The following is a 14,827-nucleotide window of genomic DNA, read 5'->3' on the forward strand; positions in this document are numbered from 1 at the left end:
AGGCCAGTTTGAGAAAATAAAGGCAAAAATAAAGAAAAAAACTTTTTCTTTGAAGGACAAGAAAAACTTCAGTGCATTAAAATCACATTGCAATTGATGCCTTGGAATGTTTAGCCATCAGGTCAACCAGTATTTATCAAATATCTTTTTTTTTTTCATTCATCAAAGGAAATATTTTATTCAAATTCCTAAAACAAATTTGAGGTGTTATGTTGGGTTTGAATTGAAGAGAAAGGCCCAGTTAAAAAATGGTTTTCATTTGACAGAAGCTGAAATAGGTGTATACATTCTAATCAAAGATCTGTCCCCTGTGGCACTTTTCAAGTGTTTAAAAGTCTACCAGGCCAAACCTTTAGCCGCCTTCGCTGCTTTTGCTTTGCTTTTCCCCTTTCCTTTTTCTCGCTTTGCCTTCAGCCTTTTTCTTTGCCTCTGGTTCATCCATATGGGGTACTGTCCATGCTGGTCTAGAAGAGTCTTTTTGTTTCTCTTAATGTCAGTCTCCATTTTCATGTCATCTTTGTCATCTTTCACCACACACTGGGTTTTCTCTTCAGAATGTTTGGGGACCACCACAGTTGCTATCTCATGAACATCTTTCATTAAAACATCAGTATCTACTTTAAGAATACTTTTAAGTCTGCTAAGCTCCTTTGGGGCATTCTTTTTTCTCTTTTCAGCACGCATCTTCCTTTTCCACTTACTCAGTAAGCTTTTAGCCATATTTTATCTCAGGTTCACCACTCACCTTTATCAAATATCTTATATGCCAGCACTGCTATAGACTCCTGAGAAACATCATTAAAAGTCTTGTCTTCATAAGGCTTATATTCTAGAGGGGAAAATAAATAAATGAATAAATGCATAATGTAAGAAGACTCTGTTGAGAAGAAAATAAAGCAGGATAAGAAGATAAGGCATGATTGGGGCTAGTTCAGATATGTGGTCAAGGGAAGTCTCTTTGAGCCACTGGCAGAATCTTGAATTAATTCAGAGAGCACTTCAGTAACAGTAAAAGGAGCTGTCCTGATGAAACCAGATAACCAAGGGGTTCCTGCCTGTCAGTACTTGAGCCAATTAAGCAGAGACAGGGTTGAATCATATATGAGCATTTATTCCAATAATGCCAGCAGTATGGGAGAGAGGAGCAGGTCACTCACAAAAACCTACTCTGCACCCCTCTGCCCCCCCCCCCCCCATAAGCCAGCTGCTTATATTGGGTAGAACAAAGATTACATGGGGAAGTAGGCAAAAGGAATAAGAATGATTATAATGGTTACAGGTTACAGGCAATGCGGGAGGGACTCCATTGTTTGGGCAACAAAAGTTGCTAATCTTTCCATGATAAAATGGGAATGGGCCGGATTCCAAATCCAAGGTTGACTCCCAGGTCCCTGGGGCGTACAACTCCCAACCAGGTTAGAATGTGCTTTCTTGAGAATCAGACCAAAACAATCATAGTTAACAGAGCATGATTAATATTCCTTACTAGAGGCCCAGTGCACGGTGGGGTCCATTGGCCTGGCCTGCGGGGATCAGGCCGAAACCAGCTCTCTGACATCCCCCGAGGGGTCCCGAATTGCGAGAGGGTGCAATCCTGGGTTCAGCAACCTCAGTACTTGCATCCTGGCTAGGAAGGAATTCAGAGCAAGACCCAAACTGTAAGAGAACATTTATTTGGCAAATTAGAGAGGCAGAAGAAGTAATTCCTAGAATAAATGGGTTTAGGAAGCAAGTTATGGAGCTTGAGAGTGAGTGAGGAAGCTAATGGCAATGTGCCGGGGGCAGGGAGGGGAAAGGGAAAGGCAACCGGGTCCTCCTCCCTCCTCAGGACTTTAAAGGCGGAGATTTTAGGGGAGGTGCCAGGAAGACATCTTAATAGAATATTCAGGATTGTGGTCTCCACTGATGATAGGCCAGCACCAGGGCAGAGGTCATCATTCCATGCAGCTGATCCTGACATGAGCTGTGGCTGGTTTTGTTGCTTATCTGGGCCTGGAGCTGAAATACAACTGAGGCCTAGATGTTATCTCTAGGGAAGAAAGGTCCGGGGGTCCAAACCTCAGGACCAGCGATATGCTAGGGGAGGAAAAGTTACCCTGGGGGTGAGGCTTTCCATCCTGGTGACCTGCACCTGGCTCATCGTCCTTGCTCTGCTCACATCTGTCTAACTGCCCACCACTGTTCTAACTAAACCTAAGGCTCTTCAGACCGTTCTCCTTGGGTCTCCTTCTCCCTCAGTTTGAAATGATGGGGCTGGACTAGGTGACCTTTATAAAGCTTTAGGATGGACTGATAGGACTAGAATGTTATGAGCATCACCTCATTTTTCATTTTGCCCCCCAGCCCCCCAAAGGGTTACAAGTGAGGGCTTTGGTGTCAAATAGATTTGACATTGAACTCTGGCTTTCTGCCATTCAGTGGTTGGGCACTTATTCAATCCTTAGAATCAGACTGTTCTCATCTGTTAGACAGGGGTAATATTAGTACCTGGAGTTAATGTCTTAAATGGATAATTCTTAGAAAGTCTTAGCACACTGCCTGGCATGCGGTAAGGACTCAATAAATTGAAGCCATTATTGTCATTATCTTTCTATTAATGGGGCTACTGTGTAAAGCCAGTTCATTTCATTTTATGGAGCCCAAAGGAACTATCAACTCTCTCTCATTTATTCAGTAATTCTCTTTCATGCCCATTTACTAAAGTCTCTTACTAATTTTCTTATGATCAGTTATTGCTGGGTCCTGGGGGTACTGGAATTAAGTTGGTTATAGTTCTTACCCTCAGGAGTTATGTGAAAGAGACAAATAAACAGACAACAAAGATACAGTGTGTTAACATTATAATAGTTACAAGGGCCAGAGATGGCATACAGGATGGACTAACTTATCCTACCAGGATGGAAAGAAAATTAGGGAAGACTTCAAGCTGAGTCTTAAAGAAGGAGAAGATATTCTTTTATTTACCAAATAAATATTTGGCAAGTCTTCAACTAGACAATTACCAGACATGGCATTTTTCACAGCCATAACCAGAATCGCCCCACCACACTCCTGGTTAATTAGTTTCTCTCCATCTAAACGAAATATGTGCTTACCTGAAAGTCGACCATTAAAGTTACCCTTTTCGTTTAAGACACTGTGTCTGTAAGTCTATTGTAGTGCACATACCTGGGTGAGAGGAAACACTTAAGACCCACTGCTGTGTCTTCACCTCTTCCTACCACACACCTCAGGAGGCTACAGGAGCGAAGTCCTCACACACCTAACACCCAGCTTGGAGGCCCGGGAGGTCCTGCTCCGTCCCTTTTCTGCCCAAACCAGGCATTTGTCAGAGGACAGGCATTTTCTAGATCTCAGTTCCCTCAGCTCATAAAGCCAGGCACATAGACAGCTAGGATGTTTGATAAAATTCAGACTCATTTCCTACTGATGCAATCACATTTTTCTTTTCTTTTTTTGGTCAAATATAAGGTGAGAGCTCCAGTGCGTGCTGAATTAGGCGTGGGTGTAATCAGTGTCCTAAGTGAGTTGTCTCCACATTAAAGAGAACTTAATACAAATTCTTCTAAAGACACAGAAGATCTGGAAGTGAGGCTATTAAACCTTATATAAACCTGCTAATAGCTCCCACTGCTGAATCTGCTCTTCATGGTCAATGCTGGAAATGTGCAGAACCTGGAGAGAAGCTCTTTACTTAGTCCTTGTCTTCATTATTAAACCCTTTCATTCAATCTGTAGGTTGCACAGCCCTCACTGCTCACATTTAATTTCTTCATGCTTGAGTGGTTTCTAAGAGAAGTCTACCAAGTGCTAGGTGTGTATCTTTCTTCCCCATAATTCTGGTTTGCTGAAGTCAATCATGTCAAAGCCAAATAGAAAATCCTTTCAGAAACTTGAATCTCAGGCCTGGCTTTTGCAGGCATGCCATCGTTAAGTTTGCTCTGGATTCTTATATTCATTCATTCTTTCCTTGCCTGGTATGTGCCAGGAGCTGTGCTGGGGATATAACATAGACATCCTTACTGTCCAGGTACTCACATACTAGTTGGAAGAAACAGACATATAAATACACAGCGATGATGCAGGAGTTGCAAACTGGCACAAATCTATCTGGAGAAGTGTTTTGTTTGTCGCAGAGTAATTTTAACATTTGCTTTAGTAACCAAGATTTTTTGAGTTAGGTTTTTACATGAAAATACAGACTTTGGCTTTTCTGGAAGATCTGATACCACCAGGCCCACACCTAAGAACAACCGAGTGGTGCTGAATAGGAACTGCCCCTTGGATTCTTCAGTCTCTATTCTCTACCCCTACACCTCTAGACTCATTTTCCCACACTTCCCGCCTAGGGGGTTTGTTATGAACATAAAATAAATATGACTGAAGAATGTACAGGTGGGAACAAAGAAGCAATCCACCAGGCCCACAGGAAACACAGAGGTTCTAGAATGAAGCTCAGCCCTGAAAAATGAGAGGAAAGGAACCACAGGAGAAAATCTGAAGAGCACATTCCAGGGCTCAGCAGGTGAAAGGTCTGAGGTGAGAGAAAGCATGGTGGGTGCTGGAAAAAACTGCCAGTAATTACATCTGGAGAAGTACAGAGAAATGTCTGGACCAGAACCTAAAACCCTAACGAACCCCCCACCCCAACCACCCCAACCACCCCAACAACAACCCCAACCCCAACCCTAACCCTGGGAGGCTGTGGCTGGAGAAGATAGAAGGGCCTGAAGATCCTTCAAGGATAGTTTAGACTTTATGCTGGGACCAGAAGTGATCCACTTAAAGGGTTTTAAGCAGAGGAATGGTGTGATGAGGTCTGGGTTTTAGAAAAATTACTTTGACAGCTGTGTGAAGAATGGGCTGAAGGGGGTAAGATTTGTGACAAGATCATTAAAGCCAATGCTACCTTTTAGGAGAGATGCTGATGGCCTGCATCAGGATAGAAATAGTAAGTATAATGAGAAGGAGATTGAATCGATCTACATTTCCAGAATAGAATCTAAGGGACTTGACAACTGTTTTTCTAGGAGGGGTGAGGAAGGAGTCCAAAGTGACACACAGGTTTCTGGCTTTGACTGCCGGTGCAGTGCAGACTGCTGGCAAAGACAGAATAGACTCCTGTGATGAAAACCAGAGTGGACCCAAATCAGGAGGCCTGGGTTTCGGCCTCGGCTTCAGCACTAACTCAGTCTCTCTGGGTTTGCACTTCATTGTAAAATGAAGGCACCACACCAGTGATCTTTATGCTCCCGTCCTGTCTTTGTAGTGTGCCATTATTTCACTTCAGTGAGAAAGTGTGGAACCAGATGCAGAAATATCAAGATTCTCATTTCATAGAACCTGAGAATTCAGGGTAAAAGGAATTTAAAAGGTTGAGCCCAACCTTTCATATATTTGAATTCCTTTGGAACAAACTTGTCAGGAGCTGGTTCAACCTCTGCTTGAACACATCAGCATGGAGAATTCCTTATCTCCTAGTGAAGCCCATTCAATATTTAAGTTTTAAAACATCCTGATACTAAGCCAAAATCTGCCCCTCAGAATAGCTCCATCTTTGGTGAAAAAAATACTATATTTTGGTTTTTTAAGACCTAAAATCAAGTCCTGGCTTTGCCGCTTAGGAGAAAGACATTACCTCAAAGCCTCAGTTTCCCCACCTGTAAAAGGATTTTTATGTAACCTAGAAGGATTTTTATAAGAGGAGTACTATATCTGAAAAGAATCCAACATATTCTTTCCTTCAAAGGCTTTCTATAGCTATGGCATAAGGGGCTCAGTCAGCAGCCATGGGTCTTAATGTTGCTGTCCATGCTCCAATCCATGATCCTCATTAGATGCTTGTGTCAGGGCCATGGTATTATTCAGCCTGGCGTCACGCTTCATTTTATCTCCAAGGCATGCACTCTTTTCAGGGCATCGATTGTTGTCACACAAGAGCCTGCTGATGGCACGTCCTTGAGATGTACAAAACAGGCGAGCACACTAGGAAGTCAGCTCCTTGGAGATGATCTTTCTCCCTCCAGACCGTCTATAATGATTATGACCTCCTGGAGCCAGACAGCCTGGGTTCAGAGTCCAGCTCTGTCCTTTACTAGCTGTGTAACCTCTGCAGTTATTTACTTCTCTGAACTTCAATTGCTTTAATCAAATGAAGAGAATAGTACCTGCTTCATAGGGTGGTTGTGAGGGTTAAATGAGTTAACTCATGTACAGGCTTAAAACCTGCCGGGCACACATTAAAGTGCATTAAACCAGCCCTGGCCGATGTGGCTCAGTTGACTGCAGCCTGTCCTGTGCACCGAAAGGTCATGGATTCCATTCCTGGTCAGGCCATATACCTAGATTGTGGGTTCGTTCCCCAGTTGGGGTGCATACAGGAGGCAACTGATCGACGTTTTTCTCTCACATTGATGTTTCTCTCGTTCTCCCACCCTCTCTCTAAAATCAATTTAAAATTTTTCAAAGAAATACATAAATAAAATAGTACATTAAACCAAAAGTCAATCATGCCTGAATTCAAATGCTAACTCTACTTCTGATCTTGCCATTATTTTAATTAGATTTCCAAGTACCAAATACGATCAAGACTGGTCACATATTCAGATTCTATCAAGCATTATTAATTAATCCCATTTAGTAATCCTTAAGGCATCATTAACTGTATTTCACAGATGAGGAAACAGGAATCGAGGGCTGAGGATTTGAAGGCTCTTGTACTTCCCCTGTGGTGGTGCAGCTCACGTCTTTGGAATCAAGTGGGATCTGAATGAATAAAGCTTTACTAGTTACTGTACAGTTTTCCTACCAGTGACTTAACCTCTTAAGTCTCACCTGGCTGTTGTGAGGATTATATGACAGGTAAAGAACATGGTACAGGCCCTTACCCATTAATTTCTCTGGAGGACTTACTGTTCTTACACCCAACTGCACCTTTAACTCACATGCAATTCCAACACTGGAGTCATCAGAAATGTACTGGGAAGTGGCTTTATTTCTTATGCTGGATCCTGCTTTCCCATGATCCCCTTTCTCTTCTAAAATACAGTCCTTTTATTTTATTTTGGGTCTAAGGATAATGGCAGACAAGATCAAGAATCCCCTTCAAGGATGGAAATGATTCATTGTTCAGCTGTTCACTCAGTCCTTGGCCCAGCTATTGCCTGAGTTATGGAAGGAGCCTCTCAGGCAGATAATGATGTCGAAGGCCATTCAGGAACTGTCTATGGTGAAAAAGTACAGCTGTGGAAGCTGCTCTGGAGTTGGCCCCTCAGACTATTGCTTTAAGAAAAAAGATTATGACTCATAACTGGTTCTTTGGAGGTGGCTAGAAAATTGGATCTTTGTTTCACACCCGAGGAATAGAAGCATATGGAGAAAATGTTGAACCTAAACCACACAAATTTCTTTAAGGTCCAGTTGGGTGGTTTCTCAACTTTATTATAGGGAGGGATGGGGGTGAGTAGGAAGGTTTTTGTTTTCTTAATGCAAAATAATTTATCTGTGTCTGATACCAGGTGAGACTCTAAGGGTCACTTGTTTCTCCTTATGCCAATACGCCATTTCCAGGTGAAGTCCTCTGGCTCTGGCTCTCTGATCCCGAAGAAGGGCCTTCAAGGCTATAAAGACTGCTCGTGACTCAGCGCCTTGTGGGCTTGGGCATTATGTAAACTTTTACAGACTTGCTGAAGGGGATGGTGCCCTCAATGCTGGTTTCCGCCTGGGCCGGTATCTCGCCCCCCTCCATCCAGGGGGATTTTGGAATGCGCGAGTTGGAGTTGTAGGCCAGCAGCAGCCTCACTTCCACCTGGCATGGTTCTGGAATAAAAGACAAGAAATCTTCTATGACTGGGCATGGCTAGACTAGGGTGAAATGTCATATAAAAGCAACATCAAAGATGGAAGCAGTAGGGTTTCAAGAACACTTCTTCATCTGTCCACATCCCTCCCTTCCCTCCACCAAACACACACTTTCCCAGCCTACATCCTGTGAGGCTGACCCTCAGCCTGCTTCTTTGCCACCACCTTCTGCTCGGGCCTCTGTAGGCTCCCACCACAGCTGCTGAGGATCAGAGCAAGCTACAAAGCTTCCGTAGAGGGCTTCCAGCCTCCAGACAGAGGCCCACAAGGGCGCATGTGGCCGATTCTCATGCCCAGATAACCAAGCTCTTCCTGCACAGCTGACCTCAGGCCGCAGGGCTGCGTGCACCGCACACTCCACTGTATCAGTGGAGAGGAGGCCTTTGTTAGGAAATGGTTCTGACAAAAACCATTCTCCCCATGAATAGGAACATGTTTTAGGGACCTAGAATCATTTCATTAAACCTTCTGTCCTTTATGATGTGACACTCCGATACTGAACTGGTGCATGCAGGTGGAAGGCCCCAGGGAAAGACCTCCCTCAAGTTGCTGACCATTTGGCTGAGGAGACAGAGACAGCTGCACAGAGCACAGTACATGCTCTAATAGAGTCTGTAAGAAGCACTGGGCAGGGAGCCCAGGACTGCTCTGTGCTAAGCACATAACCTCAAGAATTCTCACCCTGCCACACCATGAAATAAACTGTCATAATCCCAAAAAAGTTCCAAGGCTCTGAGAGGTTCTAAGTGACTGCCCATACCCACACCTGGGCAGTGACAGAATTTGGGCCCAGCTCAAACACTGAAGCAATTAATGTTTCTATTACCATGTGGCTTCAATAAAGAAGGGGGAGAGGATTTCACAAAAACGTAAGGGCAAGTTCAAAGGCTAGGAACAGCATGGGCTTGGGATGTCTTTCTTAATTTTGTATCTGGAGCAAAAAGTACAAGTGTTAGAGATGAGCCGAGGCTCAGAAGTTCATTTGGCAGGAATGAGGGCTGGATGGATCTAAATGAACAGGGCAGAGGTCCCAGGACTTCTCAATGTCCCCCAAAACTCTTCCTAACTTCTCCCTGGAAATGAAAGCAGAGACTGAACTGCCATCCTCCAGGAAAGGCTTACAGGCAGCCAGAGCAACCTCGCCAAGCCCAGAGAGCAGCACCTGAGCATCACCACTGACCAGCGTTCATGTGGTGAGACACGCCCACATAATTATACCGGCCTTGAGTGTATCTAATGAAACCAACATTACTCTCTGGTACCAGACCCAGTATCAGCTCCCCACTATGTTTTCCTCTTTTGTCCCAGATGGCTGTTGCCAACCACTGACCAGGACCCAGTGTTGGCTCACAGCACTTTCAAGAGCCAAACCCTGGTAAGGTCAGAGGACAAACTCCACCTGGTCATTATGCCTTCGCTTAAGGCTGGGGTAAGAATGACAATTCAAGTCACTGCCATCAGAAGAAGAGGGAAAGGAGAGAAAAGAAGAGGGAGGAGACTGAGAGAAAGAGACAAAAGATCATCTGTGACAAATCATGCCACCTACTTGTCATATTCTGGAAGAATATCTCTCTTATGAGGTATCATTCTTACTCCCATCTTAGAGATAAGTAAGATAGAGAGGTAAAATAACTTGCTCAGGGTCACACAGCAAGGGAGAGGATTTGGAACCTGGTCTATGTGACTCAAAGCTTCTGACCTGGGAGCACCCTGCCTCCCAGAGGTCAGGCCACTCGTAGGGAGCTGTGAGGGACTGGACGGAGGAGCTCCCTACCAACACCAGAGCCCATCTCCTGGATTAGAGGAAGGAGGCAGAGGTACATCCAGAATGTTTCACCTTAGTGTCCCAGGTCAGGAGCATGGAATAGTAGAAAAAAATAAGGGATTTGGGAGTTAGGAAATCTGAGTGGGAGCTCAGTACCACCATGGACCAGCTAAGTGGGCCTCCATTTATACACCCATAAAATGAAGAATAGAATACTAATTACCCCCAGAAAGTTGGTCTAAGGATTCAATGAATTTTAAGTGCACATTTAAAATCCTATATTCAATTTTCATTATTTGTTGAGCACCTATTATGTTAGGTATTAGGGACATAGGATATAGAAGTATTGAGGATACAGATGTAAAAACAATTAAGTTCTCTGCTCTAGAGGAACCTACATTCTAATTGGAGAGAAAGGCAGTAAAAAAATGAGAAAACATCTAACATTAGTAAGTGCCACGCAGAGAATTATAAAAGATTTATAATAGTGATTGGGTAGCAAACTCTCAGAGAAAGTAAGTGATCCTAGATGAGTTATAATTCTTCGGGCTCAAGGTAGCCTGGATTGTAGTCCTGGTTCAGACAATGACTTGCTATATGACCAGGGGCAGGTAAGTAGGCCCCCCAGGACCTTTCAAGCTCCTTTGAGCTCTAGCATGTTGTGACATGGACTTTCTATGACAAGGCTGTCCCACAGCCTTTTCCCCACATCTAGAATCTGTTCATCAGAAGGGATTAGAATAAGCAATTCTACCTTCCTGTGGGGCTAGAGGTTTGGCAATTAGTACAGAAACATTCCAGGCAGCAAGGTTATGGAATGAGGGATGCTTAGGGAGGCAGGTCCTGGGTGAAAGCATTGCTGGATGCTCCCTCAGGACTAGTGCCAGGCCCAGGGTCACCAGTCCCCCAAGGGGGCTGCCCTGACATTCAACAGCATTTCTTCTTTGTTGAAAACTTTATAAAGTCACCTATAACTAACACTTATAACCTAATACCCCTGATAGAGGGAAACCATTAATAATGGCATTCAATCGTTACTGATGTATTTTAAAATACTGTGAAAGAAAATCCCAGAAAGCATCTAATTTCTAAAATAAACCAAACTTGGTGGCATTAAACACTTTCTCCAGTAACAGCCATGCTTCTGAACCATCTTGAATGATTTAGGAAATACCAGTGAAGCCAATTCTGCCCCCCATTTTAGGTTCTGTTGACTGAGTCTCCTTTTCAAGTTTCCAAAGCAATGCTTGAAATGTAATGTCTTTGCACTTGTGTTCTCCCATTTTATTCTTACGAATTAAAAAACAAACAAACTATGCAAACTCCCTGTCTTTTCACAAGTTATCGAGGCTCTCTTCAGCTGCTGTAAGGAAGGGGAAAGCATGCCTACATCACATCATCTTATTTTGTGTTACCCCACAAACCAGCCGATGTAGGAGGGGAGGACAGGAACTGCTGTCATTTTACTTGTTTTGGGGGAATGAACTGAATTGTTCAGATATAAAAAGAGAATGAATTTAAATGTCTGGTAAGAAATACAAAACTGTTTAATTTCCAGACAAAGCAATCTCAGAACTAACTAGTAGACTGGGAATTACCATCTTCATTGGAAAGGTGAGGAAATATTCAGAAGGGAGAGTGGCTCATCCAAGGTTATGCAGTAAGTCAGTGGCAGAGTTAGGACAGGAATATAAGTCTCCTGGCATCCAGCCCAGGGCTCTTTCCATGAGACGCCATTCTACTGTAACCTGTATATCATCTAACAAAATCCTGTGCCTCTTGCAATCAAAGCAATGCAGCAAGTTAGTCTAGATGTACCCGGTTCGAGATGTTAAGCTCCCTAAGAAATCAAGTACAACTCTCAGCAGGCCTGATTCGACCATGTGAAAACTCAGATGCCTAAGGGTGGGTGTGATCCCCAGGAGCATATTTTCCTGCCCACGCTGGCCCCCCGACTCCTCACCTGTCCAGGCAGTGTGGGAGAGATACACCTGAGTGATGAGCCGGTGCCGCCCGGGGCCAGGATTCCGGAAGTCTGCAGGCTTGGGGTGGATCATCTGAGCCTGGCCATCTGGATATAAGACCTACGAGGTGACAGAAATGAGAAAAAGAGGCAGAAAGAGCCATGAGCTTTTAAGAAAATTGCTGGTGACATCTGCTGTGAACCCCATAACAAGAGGAAAAGAGAGATGACAAGAGCCCTTACAAAAGACTGCTCCTTGAACAGAGGGCCACACGGCTGACATCTTTAGAGCCCCAGCCCCAGCACAAAGCAGTGTTTGGTAATGTGTCCTGAATCCATGGTGAACAAGTAAGAGGAATAAAGTGTCTCTCATAAGGTGTCTTAGATAGAGAAAATATTAATCCTAGTGATAGGAAAAGCCTTCCCAGGAGCCCACCAGGATGACTCTCTCCCTCCTGCCTCTGAGTCATTTTGTGGCCCAGCAGCCATGACCATCAACCAAGTATTAAGAGTAATTTTGTAGCTGTATTCTCTTCACGAGATTACAAGTAGTTTGTCTGTCCCTTTCTACAGAGACAGTGCTCATGAGGGACGGCTCTAATCACTGGCCAGTTTTTCAAATCTCACAAACGGCCAGCGTTTTCCTCAGCATCTCAGGGGGCCCCACAGCTGTCTGTGGAAAGGGCTTATTACACTGCACAGTGTACACAGGAACTAAATGAACAAATGAAGCTTATCCTGGAACCACATAGGACCGACACTATGTAAATATACTGGTAGGCAAAGTAGGGAACTGCATGGGTCTTTCCATTTGAAACTAGGAGGTGTGTCTCAGCTCCTGCCCCATAACCTCATTTCATATCTTCATAGATCTTAGCTCCCCTTTGTACCCTTCTTCTTACAGCTTCTACTTACTACTATATCTCCCGGCCCCAAATCTATTACAGAAAAAAGATGCAGGTATCCCAGCTTCCTGATTCTTTGTAACTTTAAGGACAATACTTGGGCTTAATTTTTTTTTTTGGAATTTTTATAAGATTTTATTTGCACCAAACTGAAAATTGTTGGGAAGGAATATCTCAAATGCTCCCTGGGTTTCATTTTTTAAGGAGGGACAGGGAGGGCTGAAACAGTAATGAGCATGGAAAGAGAATGATAAAGGTAGCAGAATTTCCCAGAGTTCTCAGCAAATCTGCCCGGGGTGAAAGGCCCTGACCATTCTGTGAAATGGCCACCGGAAGCCTTCATTCATTGCTCCCAAGGGCAGCTTATAAATCTGTGGCCCAAGTAGGTCAAGGGAAGAAAATGGCCACTATGAATTATATGCTGAATTTCAGAAAACCTAAAAAATAAAAAAAATCACACCTCCTCTATCATAAGGTGTAATCTAGTAGGCCTGAATTGGGCTCACCTAAGAGTGATTGAATGAAGTTCCTGCACATTCTGCTTTAAAGAGCTGATATACATGATTTTAAATGAGAATATAATTGTGACATAATCTCAGTGGTGTTCACTGCTACATCCCCAGCACCTAAGCTCTGTCCAGAACAGGAGCATTGTTCAGGCCCGATGGCTGGACCGGACAGCACTCTGCAATCAGCAGAGCCGCCTCATGACCAGGCAGTGTTTCCCATCTCCCCGACTGCAGAGTTTGGCCATGCGTGTAATGGAGCTGCTCTGGAAGGGGTTTTCCAGTGCAGATGACCCTTAATGTCTTTCTACAATCTCATTCATGCTGAGTTGGTCAGTGAACATTTTTTCAGGAACAATGTGAAACCGTGTACATTAGAATCACCTATGAGCTCAAAAACAAACAAAATCTGGTACCCATGGGACCTACTCTTAGGATTCTGATTTAACCGGTGTAGACTGAGGCCTGTACATCAGCACTTCTTAATGGTTTCTGAATAATTCTAAAGTGCAGCTAGGGGGCCCTGGTTGTGTAGCTCAGCGTCGCCCCGATACACCAAGGTTGAGGGTTCAACTGCCAGTCAGGGCACACACAAGAATCAACCAACGAATGCATTAATAAGGGGAACAACAAATCGATGTTTCTCTCTCTCAAATCAATAAATAAAATGAAAAATAAAAATAATTTTAAAGTACAGCTAGGGTGAAAACCACTAATGTGTGTGTGTGTTAGGGGACTCAAGGGGGGTATCCATAAAATAAAAAACCAACTGCAACACGACTTCACAGCCAGCTCAGAATTAGTTCTCTGAAGTTCTCATGATTTATAATAATTCCTGCGGGGAAGATAGAAGTTTTTTTCCTCTACTGACACCCGAAGCAAATATCATCTCCTGATTCATCCTTAGCTCTTCCCTGCCTGCTCTAGGCTGTTTTTCTGTCCTCTGATTACACTTGCTGTGCTTGTATCCCTATTTTTCTTCATATCCCTCCCGTCCAGAATTCCTCCTTTTGCCCTTATCCTTTGCTCTTATTCATCCTTTCAGATCTTACATCTCCACAAAGCCTTTTTTCCTCAGCCTCCACCACACTCTACAAATTAAGAGCCTCTCCAGAATATTTTCCAAAAAAATTTTTAAGTATATTGCAAATTTTTATACGTCAAAAATTGAATAACCCTGTAGGGGAGGAAAAGTAATTTTCTCTCTATACTTCTAGGTTCTTGGCTAGAACCATTTGTCTGTCTATCCTTGAAACTGAGCATCCTGAAGGCAGGAATACTGACATGATTACCTTTGCAACACTAGCACTTAGCATGTACAATAGAGTAAACATTATGCATGGAAAGAAGGAAGAATGGATGGATGGATAAATGGGTACTGCTTTTTATGGGGCTTAATTGCAGACTGTCTAAACTGATTAGTACCTCTAATACACCTCTCATGTCTCTAGTATATCTATCTCTAACTTGGAAAAGAATACTCCCTACGACTGCTTTTTCCCCACCTACAAGTTTTGTTCGCCAAGCTGACCCACCCGACAGCTGAAAAGAACTTTGTTGTAGCTTGCTTGAAGCCCTGAAAAGATCAAGTCTTATCCTCACCTAGTAAGAATAGAAAAGGCCCTGTCATTTAGTGAATCCTTAGCGGGCACCAAGGGCTTTGTCTGCATCATCTCATTTCAATGTCAGCTATTCCTGTCTGTTAGCTGTAGAAGCATTTAAGGTAACTTGCACCAGACCACACTCAAAAGTAAGTTGGGATTCAAGCCCAGGCCCTTTTCCAAAAAGACTCCTCTCTTCTTTCTCCCCAGTTTCCATCCTCAGGTAG

General features: G+C 43.6%; 2 protein-coding genes across 2 annotated transcripts in view; both read right to left on the reverse strand.

Annotated features, from left to right (window-relative positions):
• Positions 1-139: 139 nt before the first annotated feature.
• On the reverse strand, positions 140-842 carry LOC102426290 (uncharacterized protein C12orf31 homolog). The gene has a single exon (XM_006091063.3). The coding sequence runs from the start codon at positions 718-720 to the stop codon at positions 337-339; it is 384 nt and encodes a 127-aa protein (XP_006091125.1). The 5' UTR covers positions 721-842; the 3' UTR covers positions 140-336.
• A 6,132-nt stretch (positions 843-6,974) lies between these two features.
• INTS4 (integrator complex subunit 4) overlaps positions 6,975-14,827 on the reverse strand; it is a 68,826-nt gene continuing 60,973 nt past the window's right edge. The window contains 2 exon segments of the mRNA XM_006091064.3: positions 6,975-7,818; positions 11,589-11,709. Coding sequence (XP_006091126.1) covers positions 7,640-7,818; positions 11,589-11,709 — 300 coding nt within the window. The 3' untranslated portion in view covers positions 6,975-7,639.

The sequence above is a fragment of the Myotis lucifugus genome, unplaced genomic scaffold (genome assembly GCF_000147115.1).
Source record: "Myotis lucifugus unplaced genomic scaffold, Myoluc2.0 scaffold_86, whole genome shotgun sequence".
Lineage (NCBI taxonomy): Eukaryota > Metazoa > Chordata > Mammalia > Chiroptera > Vespertilionidae > Myotis > Myotis lucifugus.